Source organism: Scaptodrosophila lebanonensis, unplaced genomic scaffold (genome assembly GCF_003285725.1).
Source record: "Scaptodrosophila lebanonensis strain 11010-0011.00,11010-0021.00 unplaced genomic scaffold, SlebRS2 tig00000001-arrow-pilon, whole genome shotgun sequence".
NCBI classification, from domain to species: domain Eukaryota; kingdom Metazoa; phylum Arthropoda; class Insecta; order Diptera; family Drosophilidae; genus Scaptodrosophila; species Scaptodrosophila lebanonensis.
The window spans coordinates 27446354-27461353 of record NW_022060529.1 but is presented as its reverse complement, the minus strand read 5'-3'; the positions used below and the strand labels follow the sequence as shown (position 1 = coordinate 27461353).

General features: G+C 40.6%; 1 protein-coding gene and 1 long non-coding RNA gene across 2 annotated transcripts; one reads left to right on the top strand and one right to left on the bottom strand.

The window, feature by feature from the left end:
- The first annotated feature begins 7773 nt into the window (after positions 1-7773).
- On the top strand, positions 7774-13016 carry LOC115623420 (ubiquitin-like modifier-activating enzyme 1). Its single transcript, XM_030517743.1, has 4 exons — positions 7774-8685; positions 9610-11328; positions 11394-11702; positions 11761-13016. Exons 1-4 carry the CDS (start codon positions 7876-7878, stop codon positions 12544-12546), a joined length of 3624 nt encoding a protein of 1207 aa, XP_030373603.1. The 5' UTR covers positions 7774-7875; the 3' UTR covers positions 12547-13016.
- Positions 12917-13227, bottom strand: LOC115623426. Its single transcript, XR_003995408.1, has 2 exons — positions 13099-13227; positions 12917-13046 (listed from the first exon to the last, which is right to left on the bottom strand). It is a non-coding gene; the product is annotated as an uncharacterized LOC115623426 (long non-coding RNA).
- Between the last annotated feature and the right edge of the window lie 1773 nt (positions 13228-15000).

Sequence of the window (15000 nt, the reverse complement as noted above, 5' to 3'; positions counted from 1 at the left end):
GACATGCTTTCTTCTGCCTGACCACTTTGCCAAAACCTCATGTAACAGTTTCATCCCATGGCTACAAATATGAAAAAATATGAATTAACTAATTTTATTATTATAATTTTTGTTTCTGTTTTTGTGGGAGTGGGTATCGACTCTATAACTCCGTTCTTGTTTTTTGTAAGATACAAGCGAGCATTTGTAAATACACGAAAAAGGTGGTATTCAGCAGTCAGAACGTGGTATAAAAGGCCGGTTCCTCAGCTTATTCTGCAGCTGCCCTTCTGATAATTCAAAGCTTACATCCCTACTCCCTCAGCTGACCACTTCTACGCCGCTCCCTCCACCCAAAAGGAACTCAAATGATCAACCCAAAACTTTTTACGCAATCCAGCCACATAAATTTCGCTGAAAGTTATGACAAGTCTGAGAGTGAGAGCAGCGGTAGCAGGAAAGGACTTGTAAGCGGCGAAAGTATGTTTGTGCAACCCTTCCGGTGCCTTTTGTTTTTCCCAAACGATTCATAAATAACAGTGCAGCGAGCGAAGGCACCGCTGCCCAAAACAGCCATTGGTCAGCTGCGCCGTTAATTGAATCATTACGAGGCAGCTAGGAGAGAAGGCGAAACAATGCAACATAATCATTATGAGTGATTGCAGACAAAAAGGGAGGCTGCCACGGAGTCAGGGGCAGCCCTTAAAACAAAGGGCTGAGGACTGCCGTTAAAATTAAATTCAATAAGTCACAAGCGACAAGACAGTGCCAGGACCAGTGCCAGTGCCAGTGCCATTTCCAGTGCAGGAGACAGCTGGCCAGTTGACAGCTCAGGCTGAGGAACTGGTCGCCATGTACTCGTATATGTTACCTAGATACATACTCGAATGTAACTCAGACACTCGAATGGAACAGCCAGCCTCAGAAAATCCGCTTGTAATCTTTGACAGTTTAAAGGCAGTTGAAGGGGTTGCTCGGGCCAGGCACTTGAGCGGGTTTTGGCTGTTTTGGTCTTCTTATAAGCGGGGCCGGCCCTACAATGTCATTGGCAGCGCCATGTGACTTGAGCATTTTCCAAACTGATACACTTCAATGCATTTTTGCCGACAACTGAAGCGCTCGGTAATGCTTAGCACGGGTCAATAAATTTCTTCAAACGGCATATATACTCGTACTCGTAGTTTTGGGAAAGTTGATGTTGAAGTTTGTTGTCTAAAGGTCGTGGGCTGCATTTTGAACTCCATGGTAACATTAGTTATAGCAGAGTAATTCTGTAACAATATGTTTATGTGTTTCAGACATGTGTCAGCACATTCGATCCCTTGGTTTTAAGGGCTCAATGAAATCCTCTGCTCCATAGTATAAGCTATTGTTAAGGAAACGCACGAAAGGTACTTGAGCTATTTTATTTTATTTTTATTTAATGCATCTACCCAGGACTTTCACAATAAAATGTAATAAAATATAATTAAGATTTTAGTTTGCCAATATTTAAACAGTTCTGTTAGTATTAAAAATGTTTGAATGAAATCAGATACATTTCATTCCCATACATATAAAAATCTCGAGTAATTTAAACAAATTTTACATGTATCTGTAATTTGGTCTATCATAAAACATAGGATAGTTTTTATCTCAATTATTTATCTTTTGGATACTTTATCGCTAGTTTAGCATTTTTCAGAAATTGATTCGTACTATTTCATCAATATGTTTTGGATATGAAAAAAATTCAGACTGAAATAGATCGTCGAGTTAGTGTTATTTAGTTCCTAAATATAAGTATGTCAAGACTAGTGGTTAAACCGTCTCTTCGTCTATATGAATGCAAGGATATAAAAGCTATATAGAATAACTATGCGCGGCTTTCCTAGGTACGTGTGGTGTTAGGTGCGTATTTGTTTGATTTCATATAGCACCACATATAGCAGCATTAGTATGTATAAATATTTATAGTGCAACTAAAGCAGGTAATGCTACTTTTATGAAAGCTTCTTTATAAATTAAAGATATATTTATAAAACTACAGTTGTATTTTCTCAATAGCATAAACAGTTTTGTATGCTTCAACATTTTTTTGGTACGGGGTGTGATTCACACCATAGTTCAGTTAATATATATTTTGGCAATTTTTTTGTATACCTTTCCCTTATTGGGCGGCCGAACATCGTTAACGAAGCTAATCATTCACAATTCTAATTTACAACATATTTACAATATATGTACTACAAAAACAAGTAAAAAGCTAAAGTCGGGAGTCCCGACTTTGAAAAACTCTGTACATATGTTTAGAATAATTATAGAAATTAAAAAATAAAAAAAAATTTTTTTTGATCGATTTTACTTCTCTCGGTATTCGAACTCACAAAGCAATTCCGTCTATGCGAGTGTAAGTATGAATGTATATGCGCGTCTATTCGTGTCTGTGTGAGCATGTTTGCAATTGACCAAAGCACCGTTTTTTGTAAAATATTTTTTTGAATTGAATCAAAAATTCGACGAGTAGGGAATGATTTGATAATACCAACAGCTTAGCTCGTTTCTTTAGCAGATCATGGTATGTTTGTAAAACCGTTTTAAAACCCTCTTTTAAGGTTACTTTTCAGGTATGTTTGAAAAAAGTTGCCTATTCTTATGAATGCCATCTTAACTTTATATCCGTTTTATATCTTCTGCAACTTTCACGTTGTGCCCCACTATCTAGCATCTCTAAACGAAATGTCACAAACATTCGTCAAAAGATATCCCAAGAGCTGCAGGCCACATCATCGCCACCTTTTAATTGTCTGGGAACAAGATAGTATCTGTCCAACACTAATAGTGAAGAACAATAAGAAGAAGGTGACTTGAATTCAACAGCCCGAACAATTAATGGCAGTGAATGCCTCGTTGCTTCCCTCTCCGGGGGAACTTCAGAAAATACGTTACAAAAATAAATGCTGGCCATTTAATATGCATTGACGCTGCTGCTTCCAGTGCCGCTGCCATTGTTGTTGTCGCTTTCGTTGAGTTGGTCAAGTGTTTTGACTTCTTCGCCCTGTTTTTGAGCCGCGTTTCGAGCGCTGTTTTGCTTTATGCTCGCTGAGTAACGTGTGAATGAAGACGGAGGAGGGCGGCCGGCAACTAGTGCAAGTGCCTGGACGCAATTTTGATTTGCCCCTCGGCCTTGGTATGCAAAGAGGGTAGGAATGGCCACAGGTGAGTGCGTCGGCAGCACGGGAGCCGGCAGTCGGCAGGGGGTCTGGGTCCGGGTCCTAATTGCTGGGCACGCCGGTTGTCGCTGTCGGCAATCGGAGTGCTATTGTGCGGGTGGACTCGTTCCTTGCAGATGCGCTTCAGCTGCACTCTTTTCGCTGTTTATCTAACGGCTGACAAGAGCAGCAACAATCCCACCAAATACAATCAAAATATTTATCGCCGGAATTTATTCAAGCGTAAGAGAGCACTCGAAACGGTGCACTCTGCCCTCCTTTTGTTGTCGTTGTCGTTGACGTTGCCGTTGTCGTTGTTGTTGTTGTTGTCTGCAAAGGTGTGATAGGACAATATACCCGCAGCGCCTGTGACATACTCGTACTATACAGTCGGATCCAAAATACATAGCAATGGGCGAAAAGCTGCAATGTGACGAGCCAAACGCGCCCGGTCCAAAATGCAAATGCAGGCTGGTAGGGTTGCAGGATGCTAGCCAAAGGGTTGCTCGGGCTGCTACAAAAGGAGGCACGACAAAATATTTTCGACAATTTCGAGTGTCTTTTTGTGGCAAACAGCAGCAATGGCATTTCACAAGCAAAGCGACAGAGAGCGAGCGATTTGAGCGGCGCCTTCAAGATTTATGAAGCAAAAATGCTAATCAGAGGAAATGTCCCTTGAAGAAGTCAAAATTAAGTTGTAATCTTTGTAATTTCGCCACTATGCCGACACTATCGAAGTAGAAGTAGAAGAAGGGGTAGGGGTGCGCGTTGAAGGGTCGCATTGGTTGCATTGGCCTGTCCTTGGGCGCGCTGGGCATGCGCAGTCTCACACCTTTTGGCAGTCAGAAACAAAGCGACACATTTGTTTGTAAATACTGCGTATGTTATTATTAATGATTCGAAATTTGAATAGTTCTTATGCAGCTCTCCTTTTCGACCATCACCAAGTGTCATTTGCCATTTGCATATGCCCCTCATTTTTCATTGCGCGTTGATAAATATTTTTTGGCAAGTATTCAAATTTCCATGCAACGTAGATTAATGAGTTTCAAATTAACAGAAATTTGCATATGACCCACAAAAGTGCGCGCCATATGCGCCGGCTCGTATTTTCGTTATTATTTAGAATGCAACTTCGATTCGAATGCGGGATAGGATCCGTTAATAAAATACAAAAACTTCAGAACGACAGCTGGTGCTGTGCTCTAGAGACCGCCAACCCCACCCCCGCATGCTGTACACTCGCATTAGGGTTGTGCTGGTTCCGCTCTAATACAAGTATGTGTATACAAGGATGCATACATAGTTCAAAGAATTTTGCATATGAGTTTCGTGAACTTTTCGCTTTACTTAGTTTGCTTCGACAAGGAATACATTTATATTCTTAAGTATCCAATCGCAACATTTACGATTCCGCAAGTAATAATTATTTTTATTGTATAACACAGTTTAACCAATAAATAACTTTAGTGCTCTATTAGAGAAACATACTTGTAAGTAGCACCTGTTGCGCCTAATTATGTGGCTACAATATTTGTGAACTAAGAATATTATCGCGAAAATATTCAATATCGCAAGGTGTGCTGTTTTCATCAAGTTCGAATATGGAATCCGAATCGTCAGATATACTTTTAGAGACAAATCGAAGGGGCCATAAGTTCCATACAAACTGGTTCACCAAAGGGAACTAGACTGCACACCTTCGCTGCTCATTATTTACGTACAGCCGTGCAACGCCCTGGAATGCAGAGAAATAAACTAAAACGCCAGCAGCATACGTGTCCTCATATGGCACCGGGTTGCCGTTGATATGCTAATTTGTCTGGCCAAATAGCCGTCCACGCAACAAGGACATGGACAGCACCGCACGCGATAAAGTTTGCGGCTGCGGCTATCAGCCGCCGACGATCGAGATCGCAGTGACTAATATGAGGACGAGGCGAGAGCCATTTCGCGCAGCTGTAAATTGTAAATTAAAATGCGTTTTACGCAACTGTTAATGGCGCATGCGCCGCGTCTATTCCGGAGCCGAAGCCAAAGCGGAATCTGCCGCAGCTGTTGCCGCATTTTTCTAAAGGCACGCAGTTGCCACTTGAAAAGGACACCCCCACATAAGGCACGAGACACGACAGACAGTTTTCATTGGCAGCAGACATCGCCGATGAGTTTCGGGGAAAACTACACATTTTCATGGTCGACTACCGTTCTCCGACCCATCCAAAAATAGATTAGCTAAATAAAAGGATATTGAACTCGGGCTGCGCGAGGAAAATGCACAGAGGCGGATAATGGGACGGCCAAAGGTCACTTAGAGGCCTGCGAAGCAATTGTTGAAAGGCACATGGCCTTAGGCCAGACAATCCACAATATGTTCATTCAATTGATCAAATTATATTAACATGATTCTCAATGCACACATACACGTATACGATGTGGACTTTACAATTACAGTTAAAGAGTCAGTGCAGCAAAGATTTATGTTCAAATATAAAGTAGTGGGATTTGTTTAAATCACATCGAAGGGCTAATGAAAACCTTCTAAAAAAAAAACAAAATATTGTCATGAGTTGTAAAGAGGAATAAAATATAAAATATCACATAATAAATTCAAACAAATAAATAAAATAAAAACAAGATAGAACTTTAAAGTCGAGCAAGCCTGACACGAAATAGCACACAACAAAAATAAAATTAAAAAAAAAATTTTTTAATTAATTTAAAAAGAATTTAATGAAATTTTAAAAAATGTGTTCAATGCATACATACGTAAGTGGAGAACATGAATACCAGGTTTGGTTATTCTAGCTCTTGTACTTTCATACAGACAGACAGACGGACGGACAGACGGACGGACAGACGGACATTGCTGTATCGATTCGTCTTGACATTCTGATCAAAAATATACATATTCAAGAATACTTTGTGGGGTCTGCCACGCGTTCAAAGTCGGGACTTTAGCTTCTCTACTTGTTTTATTATTATTTATTTTTATTTTATTTATTTTTTTTTGAGGAGGACACTTGCAATATCTGTTTTTCATAAAATTTTATTAAATTTATATTAAATGTTGCCCATTAATTCTGTCTATCAAAGGGAAAAAGGTAGTTCGGTCATTTTATGTTTTCGTATAAAAGGAGACATACATGGGTGCCAAAGAAATCTCCGGAGGTTTCGGCAACAGTTGTGTTTGAAATCTCAAAAAATTCGTCGGTGCCGCTGAACTTCAAAAGATTTCATTTTTTCGAACTTCCCCTCCAAACCAGCCGTCAGAAACAACTGACTTTCGACACTCACATTTGACTGACTAATTGTGCTTAAATTCATTGCATTTGCATTAATATTCGCCTGCTAGGATTTGCGGAAACGCCAATTAATTGCTGAAAAAATACAACGCAAATGTTACGGGGTGTACTTCCATAAATTGGACGAAAATTGCGTCCACATGGCGATCTATGTTTTGCAAAAACTAGCAATTGAAATTGTATTCAGAAATTACAAAAATGTACATACATTTTGTTTCCCTGGTCCGTATTGTAAATTTAAATGACCATTCACATTTTCACAATCGGCGACACACAATTATCCCCAGGTTTGTTTAATTAATACACAGTTATTTGGTACTTATTTGAAAGAAGAGCTGCGTCAAATATATATTTTATCTATGGCTTTCTGACTCTTCTAATTCTAATGGATCTCAGAATTAACAAATCTATTTTTATAAGATTCATTAAAAACGCAAAAATGCATACATACATATGTGAGATCAGAATTCAAAATGTGAAAGTGCTTTAATACCAATAAAAAGTTTAGAGGTAATTAATGTTGTACTATACATGTACATATCATATGATACTGAAAAAAACTTAAATGCAGGGACCGCAAATAATGATTAATTAATTAAATTAATTTAAAATGCTCGCCTTGGCTCACTGATTAAGAATATATATAAATTTTGTCCTTAACCCTTATGAAACAGACAAAATTTCAGCTTGAGTTTCATTTTTAATCAAAAAAATAAATGAGCGAATTAATAAAATTAAAAAATAATCATTATTTTGTATTTTTTTCAATAACACTTATAATGATTACAGTCCCTGCTTAAATGTATGAATTTTGTTGTCATACTCATATTTATACTGAAAGTGTAATAGTCTTTGTATTGATACTTGTAATCTTTAAAATTTATATTGACAAACAATTTGAAAAGTACGGATGTTGTTGACATATTGGACATATCACTTGGGGATAATAAAAAATAGATACATAGTTCATGCAAATGTAAATCTGTCTTTCGGCAAACATAATTTATTTGATCCAAATGTTAGCAGGGATTACCTAGTTCAAGCTTAACTGACTTTTTTTTGTATGCTGAAAAGTTCACAGAATTAAATTTGTAAGTCACCACTGGGGGAAAAAATCAACTATTCAAAATAAGTTGGCAGGGCTAAGCACTTCAAGTACATTCAATTTTCGTTGATGTGGTAGCTACTAGTCATTTTTTCAAATGTTACCATACAACGATAGAATTATAACCGATTATTTGTGCAATCGATAACAGTTGCAGTCGTACGTCTTTCGATATCGATATTGTCTAAAAGTGTCGCGAAATAACAAGAGGAAAAAGAGTGTGCATTCAAAGAAAATTTGAAGAAACAGACGAACGTCGTAAACTACTTTATTTAGGATTTAGGTATAAACAAAAGCCATGTCCATGTCCTCCAGCCAGCAACTACTCGCAGAGTCATCGTCCTGCAGTTCTACTACCACCGTGACGGATGCACCGCTGGCCAAAAAACGCAGGCTCGAAGCCGCTGACAATGCTAACAGCAGCGCCGACGTCGCCGTCGCCCATTCAAAGGCCGGTGGAGCATCAGCAGGAGCAACAACGATGGTGGTGGCATCAAGCAGTAGCGGCAGCAACAACAACTACGAAAATCACGACAAAGTAGCAGGCGACGTTGACATTTCGAATAAGACAGAGACAGCTGTTGCTGGTAATGAAACAGACTTGTGTGTATCGTCGTCTACTTCCGACATATTCGCAAGCAATAAGTCAAAGCGAGCCGCAACTACCGGCAGCGGCGACGACGTTAGTACATCGTCAGCAGTGCATAAAGAAAGTAGCGTTTTTGAGTCGTCGTCGTCGTCCTCTGCTAATTTGCAACAAACCAATTCAAATTCAACAACAGCGAGCAGGGCTAATCGCGAAGTAAGCTCCACAAACAACGTCACCTCAACAAACAACACATCGGCGCACAACAACAGTAGTAGTAGCAGCAGAAACAACAACAGCGCAGGTATGGCTGCCAACAATGCCACCGCCGCCGCTGGTGGAGACATCGATGAGTCGCTCTATTCGCGCCAACTTTATGTGTTAGGCCACGATGCCATGCGTCGTATGGCTAACTCGGACATACTGCTTTCAGGACTAGGCGGTCTGGGCCTGGAGATAGCGAAGAATGTCATTTTGGGCGGAGTGAAATCGATCACCCTGCATGACACAGCAACTTGTACGGTAAGTAGTTTTTTCAACGGTGTTGGGGGGTAGCAAAAAAAAATCGATAATTGACATTACGACGCCGTTGACGCGCGCGCGAAGAAAAAGAGAGAGCAACGCAGCTTTTACTGCAAATCTTCCAAGCTATAATATACATAAATAGAAGGTTCCAATTATTAGCAGCTGGCTAAATGATTCATCAGATAACCCAGTGGACTGTTGAGTTTCACAAAATAGGGGCTGAAGTGGCGCCAGAAACAACATCAGTATTTAGGTTAGGTTATTAAATTTGTGTGTTTTAATATAATTGACAAGAGTATGGCAACAACAACAAAAAGCAGCAGCAGAAAATATTTTTTTCATTTTTCTGTTCGCGCGTCAAGATGTCTGCTTTTTTCTTAACCGTCGTCGGTGAGAGCGAGACGACCATATACGTTTTCATAGGCTGCAAACGTTTTTCGCATTTCGTTTTGAATACACATTCGCTTTTGTTTTACTTGGCTAACCAGCTACAAATGACAAGATCGTAATGTTCTTACATATGAATATATTATAAAGTTAAGATAATCCATGCCCCTGAAAGCTCCATTCATTATTTCATTTCCCACCTAATGATTCCTGCTAACACCTTTTACACATAACCGCATACATACAGGGTGCGCCATCTTTTATGTCGGTATGCAAACATTGAATATCCTTGAAAATAAACAACCGATTTTCAAGTATGAGATATTTTTATTTAATTTGGTTCTGTACAATTTCTTGAACTGAGGGGTTCAACACTGGTCTACTCAAGTCAATCGGTTCACTAATGACAAAGTTATTCAATATTTACATACCAACATAAAAGATGGCGCACCCTGTATGTATGTAGTATTAGTCACTCAACGGATTTCACAAGAATACACAATTGCATGCTAATCTTCTGTGTTTTACTTACAGCTCAACGACTTGTCATCACAATTCTATCTGACCCAGGCGGACATTGGTAAGAATCGGGCGACGGCCTCGTGCGGTCAATTAGCTGAACTAAACAGCTATGTGCGCACTATCGCCCACACCGGACCGCTGTCCGAGGACTTTCTGCGGCAATTCCGAGTGATTGTATTGACCAACTCTGATGCTGAGGAGCAACAACGCATTGGCAAGTTCGCACATGAGAACGGCATTGCGTTCATCATCGCAGAGACACGCGGTCTGTTTGCCAAAGTATTTTGTGACTTTGGCGAGCAGTTTACTATTTACGACCAAGACGGTGCACAGCCCATTTCTACCATGATAGCGAGCATTACACATGACGCGCAGGGCGTAGTTACTTGCTTGGATGAGACGCGTCATGGTTTTAATGATGGAGATTACGTTACATTTTCCGAGGTGCAGGGTATGCATGAATTGAACGGCTGCCAGCCTATCAAAATCACCGTACTAGGACCGTACACGTTTAGCATTGGCGACACCAGCAAGTTGAGTGCCTATAAGACTGGAGGTGTTGCCACGCAGGTGAAGATGCCGAAAACTATTAGCTTCAAATCTCTAGCACAGGCGGAGCAAGAGCCGGAGTTCCTTATTTCGGATTTTGCTAAGGTGGATGCGCCCGCCTCACTACATGTTGCGTTTAAGGCCTTGTCCACATACCAAAAGATAAACAACGGCTCCGTGCCACGCCCCTGGAACAATGAAGATGCTGAGCAATTCCTAAATCTGTGCAAGAGCCTCAAGGCTGATGTCGACGAACAATTAGTGCTACAGTTTGCCAAAATATGCGCAGGTAACACGTGCCCGCTGGACGCTGCAATTGGCGGTATTGTAGCCCAGGAAGTGCTCAAGGCGTGCAGCGGCAAGTTCACTCCAATATTTCAGTGGTTTTACTATGATGCGGTCGAATGTCTGCCGGAGGGTGGCGTTAGCGAGGCTGATGCGCAACCCCTTGGTACAAGATACGATGCACAGATTGCCATCTTTGGGCGAAGTTTTCAGGAAAAGTTGGCCGATGCAAAATGGTTCATTGTTGGAGCTGGAGCCATTGGCTGCGAGCTGTTAAAAAACTTTGGCATGCTTGGCTTAGGCGTGCGCAACGGACAGATTTTTGTCACCGATATGGATCTCATAGAGAAATCAAATCTGAATCGTCAGTTTCTGTTCCGTCCGCATGATGTGCAGAAACCTAAAGCGCTGACCGCTGCAACGGCCATCAAGCGCATGAATCCCGATGTGAAGGTAACCGCCTATGAGTTGCGTGTTGGCGCCGAAACGGAGAAGGTCTTCTCGGAAAATTTCTTCGAAAAGTTGCATGGCGTGGCCAATGCGCTGGATAATGTTGATGCTCGAATTTACATGGATCGGAAATGCATCTTCAATCGCATACCGCTGGTCGAGACAGGCACGCTTGGTACCATGGGTAATGTGCAGGTCATTGTACCTTTCGCCACTGAATCGTACAGCTCATCACAGGATCCTCCTGAGAAGAGTATACCCATATGCACCCTTAAGAATTTTCCCAATGCCATTGAGCACACTCTGCAATGGGCACGTGACTCCTTCGAAGGCGTATTCAAGCAGGCGGCTGAGAATGCAGCTCAATACATTTCAGATCCGCAGTTTACCGAGCGCATCCTGAAGCTGCCTGGCATTCAGCCGCTGGAAATACTAGAGTCAATCAAGGTGGGCGTAAATGAGATTAGTTGTAATTGAATGTTACATGAATGTTACTACTTTGTACTTTACAGAAAGCACTTATCGACGACAAGCCCAAGAGCTTCGCGGATTGTGTTGAATGGGCGCGTCTATATTGGGAGGATCAGTATGCCAATCAAATCAAGCAGCTACTTTTCAACTTCCCACCCGACCAGATTACTTCAAGTGGTCAGCCATTTTGGTCGGGCCCTAAACGCTGCCCTGATCCGCTCGTGTTCGATGTGAATGATCCCATGCACTTGGACTATATCTATGCAGCAGCCAATTTGCGCGCTGAAGTTTATGGAATTCCTCAAGTGCGCAACCGTCAAGCTGTGGCTGAGCTGGTGTTGCAGGTCAAGGTGAGTTGTGCAACGAATATATATAAATATTCATATTTAATAACGGCGGAATGTTTAGGTACCCGAATTCAAACCACGCTCTGGTGTGAAAATTGAAACCAATGAGGCAGCGGCTGCTGCCGCAGCCAACAACTTTGATGATGGCGAAGTGGATCAGGATCGCGTTGAAAAAATCATAACTGAATTATTAAAAACCGCAGATAAGAAGTCGAAAATTACGCCGCTCGAATTTGAAAAGGACGATGATAACAATTTGCACATGGATTTTATTGTGGCATCGTCAAATCTACGCGCCACCAACTACAAAATCCCACCGGCCGATCGCCACAAGTCCAAGCTGATTGCGGGCAAGATTATACCCGCGATTGCAACCACTACGTCGGTACTGTCGGGTTTGGCAGTGTTGGAGGTTATAAAGCTGATTTCCGGACATCGCGACTTAATTAAGTTCAAGAACGCGTTCGTTAACCTGGCTTTGCCATTCACAGCATTTTCTGAGCCATTGCCAGCGGCCAAAAATAAGTACTACGACAAAGAGTGGACCCTATGGGATCGCTTCGAAGTCACCGGCGAACTTTCGTTGCAGGAGTTCCTCTCTTATTTCGATGAAAAGGAGAAGCTCAAGATAACCATGTTGTCGCAGGGCGTATCAATGCTGTACTCATTTTTCATGCCCAAGGCCAAATGCTCGGAGCGTATGCCGTTGCCCATGTCTGAGGTGGTCCGACGCGTTTCTAAACGGCGCATTGAGCCCCATGAACGCTCCCTGGTGTTCGAGATTTGCTGCAACGATACAGATGGAGAGGATGTGGAAGTGCCCTATGTGCGCTACACGCTGCCGTAAGCAAAGTGAAATCAAGCTAGGCCATGTCCCGTTTTATATTTAATTAACAGTTAAATTATTTTTATACCCTTTTGTCGTCGCGTGACACGGTTATAGTTCAAGTGAGTTTTTTTGCGCCTAAATTAATCGTGTAACTGCATTTTTAATTCACACACAACACAACCTAAAAATGATCTTAAAATATATGATATATACACATATATGTCTCCTATAAGGAAAAGGCAACATAAAAACTGCGTAATACGAAAAACAAGACTCGACCTGCAAAAAAAATTATATTAATTCTGTCTGCTCAGCATAGTTTATAAAAAAATAAAATGTGTACGAAAATGAGAAGAGATTTTGAATTGAAATGCGAACGCAAGCTGCATAAAATAATTGTTTCTTTTTTTTATATGAACATAAAATTAATTACATACTTGTATTAAAAAGCAAAGCAAATTGAATAAAGCTGTATATTTCATATAGTGTGTGGAGCCCGCATTATTTAATATGCACCTCTATAAGGATTGTGCATAAGATAATGTGAGTAATTGTATTTTTTGTACGTACTTTGCATACGCATTTCCCAATGGAATATAAACGCTTGCGTTGCATCTTTGGTAGTCGCCCAGTCACCAGTGCATCCTTCTATCCAATTTGTTGCAGCCAGCTAGCAAAAAGTTACGTGACACAATTAAATATTTTATACCCCAAGACGGTTATTCGCAGCCACCAAAGTGCAATTCGCAAACGCCATAAAGTTGAGTGGGATGGGCGTCGAATCGGGTGAGTCGTATAATTAAATATTACACGCAATGGAACTGAAGTATTTCCAAACTTGTGCCGCAGCATCCTGTGGGTGGGAAGAAGCAAACAGTGACTTTGACTGACTGTGTCTACATTGAAGTATATACATTACCTCGTAAAGCATCCATGTAGTGGCGAAAATTTGTCAGTATATTACACTAATATTCCAGATAATTTTGAGCTTTTGTATGCTGTCGATATGAAAATCGAAAGGTATTGAAACACATTTCCATAATTTGTATTCAGATTTCAAACAAGTTGATCATAACGGAATAAATAGCGTGTAAATGACTTAAAATTACGGACGTATTTAGATCGATGTGGAGGCAACACGATTTTTTATTTTTACCCCACGCTACAGAACTTTGTCAATAATCTCCAGAATTTCCAATCGGTTAATTGTAGGAAATGTGATTAGCAAAAAAATTTTAAGCCACCAAACTGCAGCAACGGGCTTGCGCTTCTTATTATGAACTCTGAACTTAAAGGGTAAAAAGTTTTGTGCGAATGTATTTAACTTGCAAAAGGGGCGTGGCAGTCCGCACAAAGTGTAAATATTTTTGATTAGGATGACAAGACGAGCCATGTCCGTCTCTATGAACGAAACGATCTCAAAAGGTACAAGAGCTAGAATTACGCCATTTGTATAATCACCTCTATCTCGCAGACTATAAGACCTAGGGACACGAAATTTTAGTCCAAGATGCCCTATATGAATACGCAGGGCAGACCCAAAAAGTATATACATATATTCTTTTTACTATTTATTTATTTCCATAGCAATAAAAGATAGAAGAAAACAAATTAAAATACTTAAATAATAAAATATAATTAAAATTTAAAGGTGAAGAATCACTGACTCGTTGGGGGGAAATTTATTAGCCAGTCCGGCAAGCTGTGCCCCTACTTACAGCAGTGGTGATCAGAGATTCTGTCGGAGGTAGCTGAAAATAGAAGATTTTAGTGAGGGGATAGAGAGCTCACTTGAGATTAAAAAGTGAAAAGTATTATAATTGGCGCATAATACTCGAAAAGGATTGTGCATGGCGTTATCACTAGTGCTGTTAAGTTGAAGAGGCAGAAAGTTCCTTGTTGGCCTAGGAGGAACCGAAAAATTGATACGACATAAAAGCATAGAGAAATCAACATTTCCGGCAATCAATTTGTGGAGGAACAGAACTCCAAGAACTATTCTACGGTGAGCTAAAGAAGGGAGGTTAATAAGGAGAAGTCTACTGGAGCACAAAACCAGTTTAGACCACGAAGAGCAAAAAGAAGAAATTGTTTCTGAACCGACTCAATGCGATCCTGATACAATTTATACTGAGGACACCAAACACATGAGCAGTATTCTAGCACTGGAGAACTAGAGCACTAGAGAACTGTACAGTAACTTGGTGGTGTAGAGGTCGTTAAATTCTCTGGACCAACGTTTAATAAAACCAAGAACACCCTTAGCTTTGTTAACGATAGTGGAGATGTGAAGATTGAAATTCAATTTGTGATCAAAAAGAACTCCAAGATCTTCAACTGTAAATATACGTTGCAATGGTATATTGTCAATCGCATAAGTACCTAGATATGGACCGGACCGGTAAAAAGTCATAAACATTAGTATAGGGGAGTGCAGCAGGATAGACGGAAGGTCATTAATAAATAGAGTGA

Coding starts and splice junctions, on each gene's coding strand:
- LOC115623420 (XM_030517743.1), top strand. CDS start 7,876: ATGTCCATGTCCTCCAGCCAGCAACTACTCGCAGAGTCATCGTCCTGC. Junction 8,686..9,609: donor ATGACACAGCAACTTGTACG/GTAAGTAGTTTT, acceptor TTTTACTTACAG/CTCAACGACTTGTCATCACA. Junction 11,329..11,393: donor AAATACTAGAGTCAATCAAG/GTGGGCGTAAAT, acceptor TGTACTTTACAG/AAAGCACTTATCGACGACAA.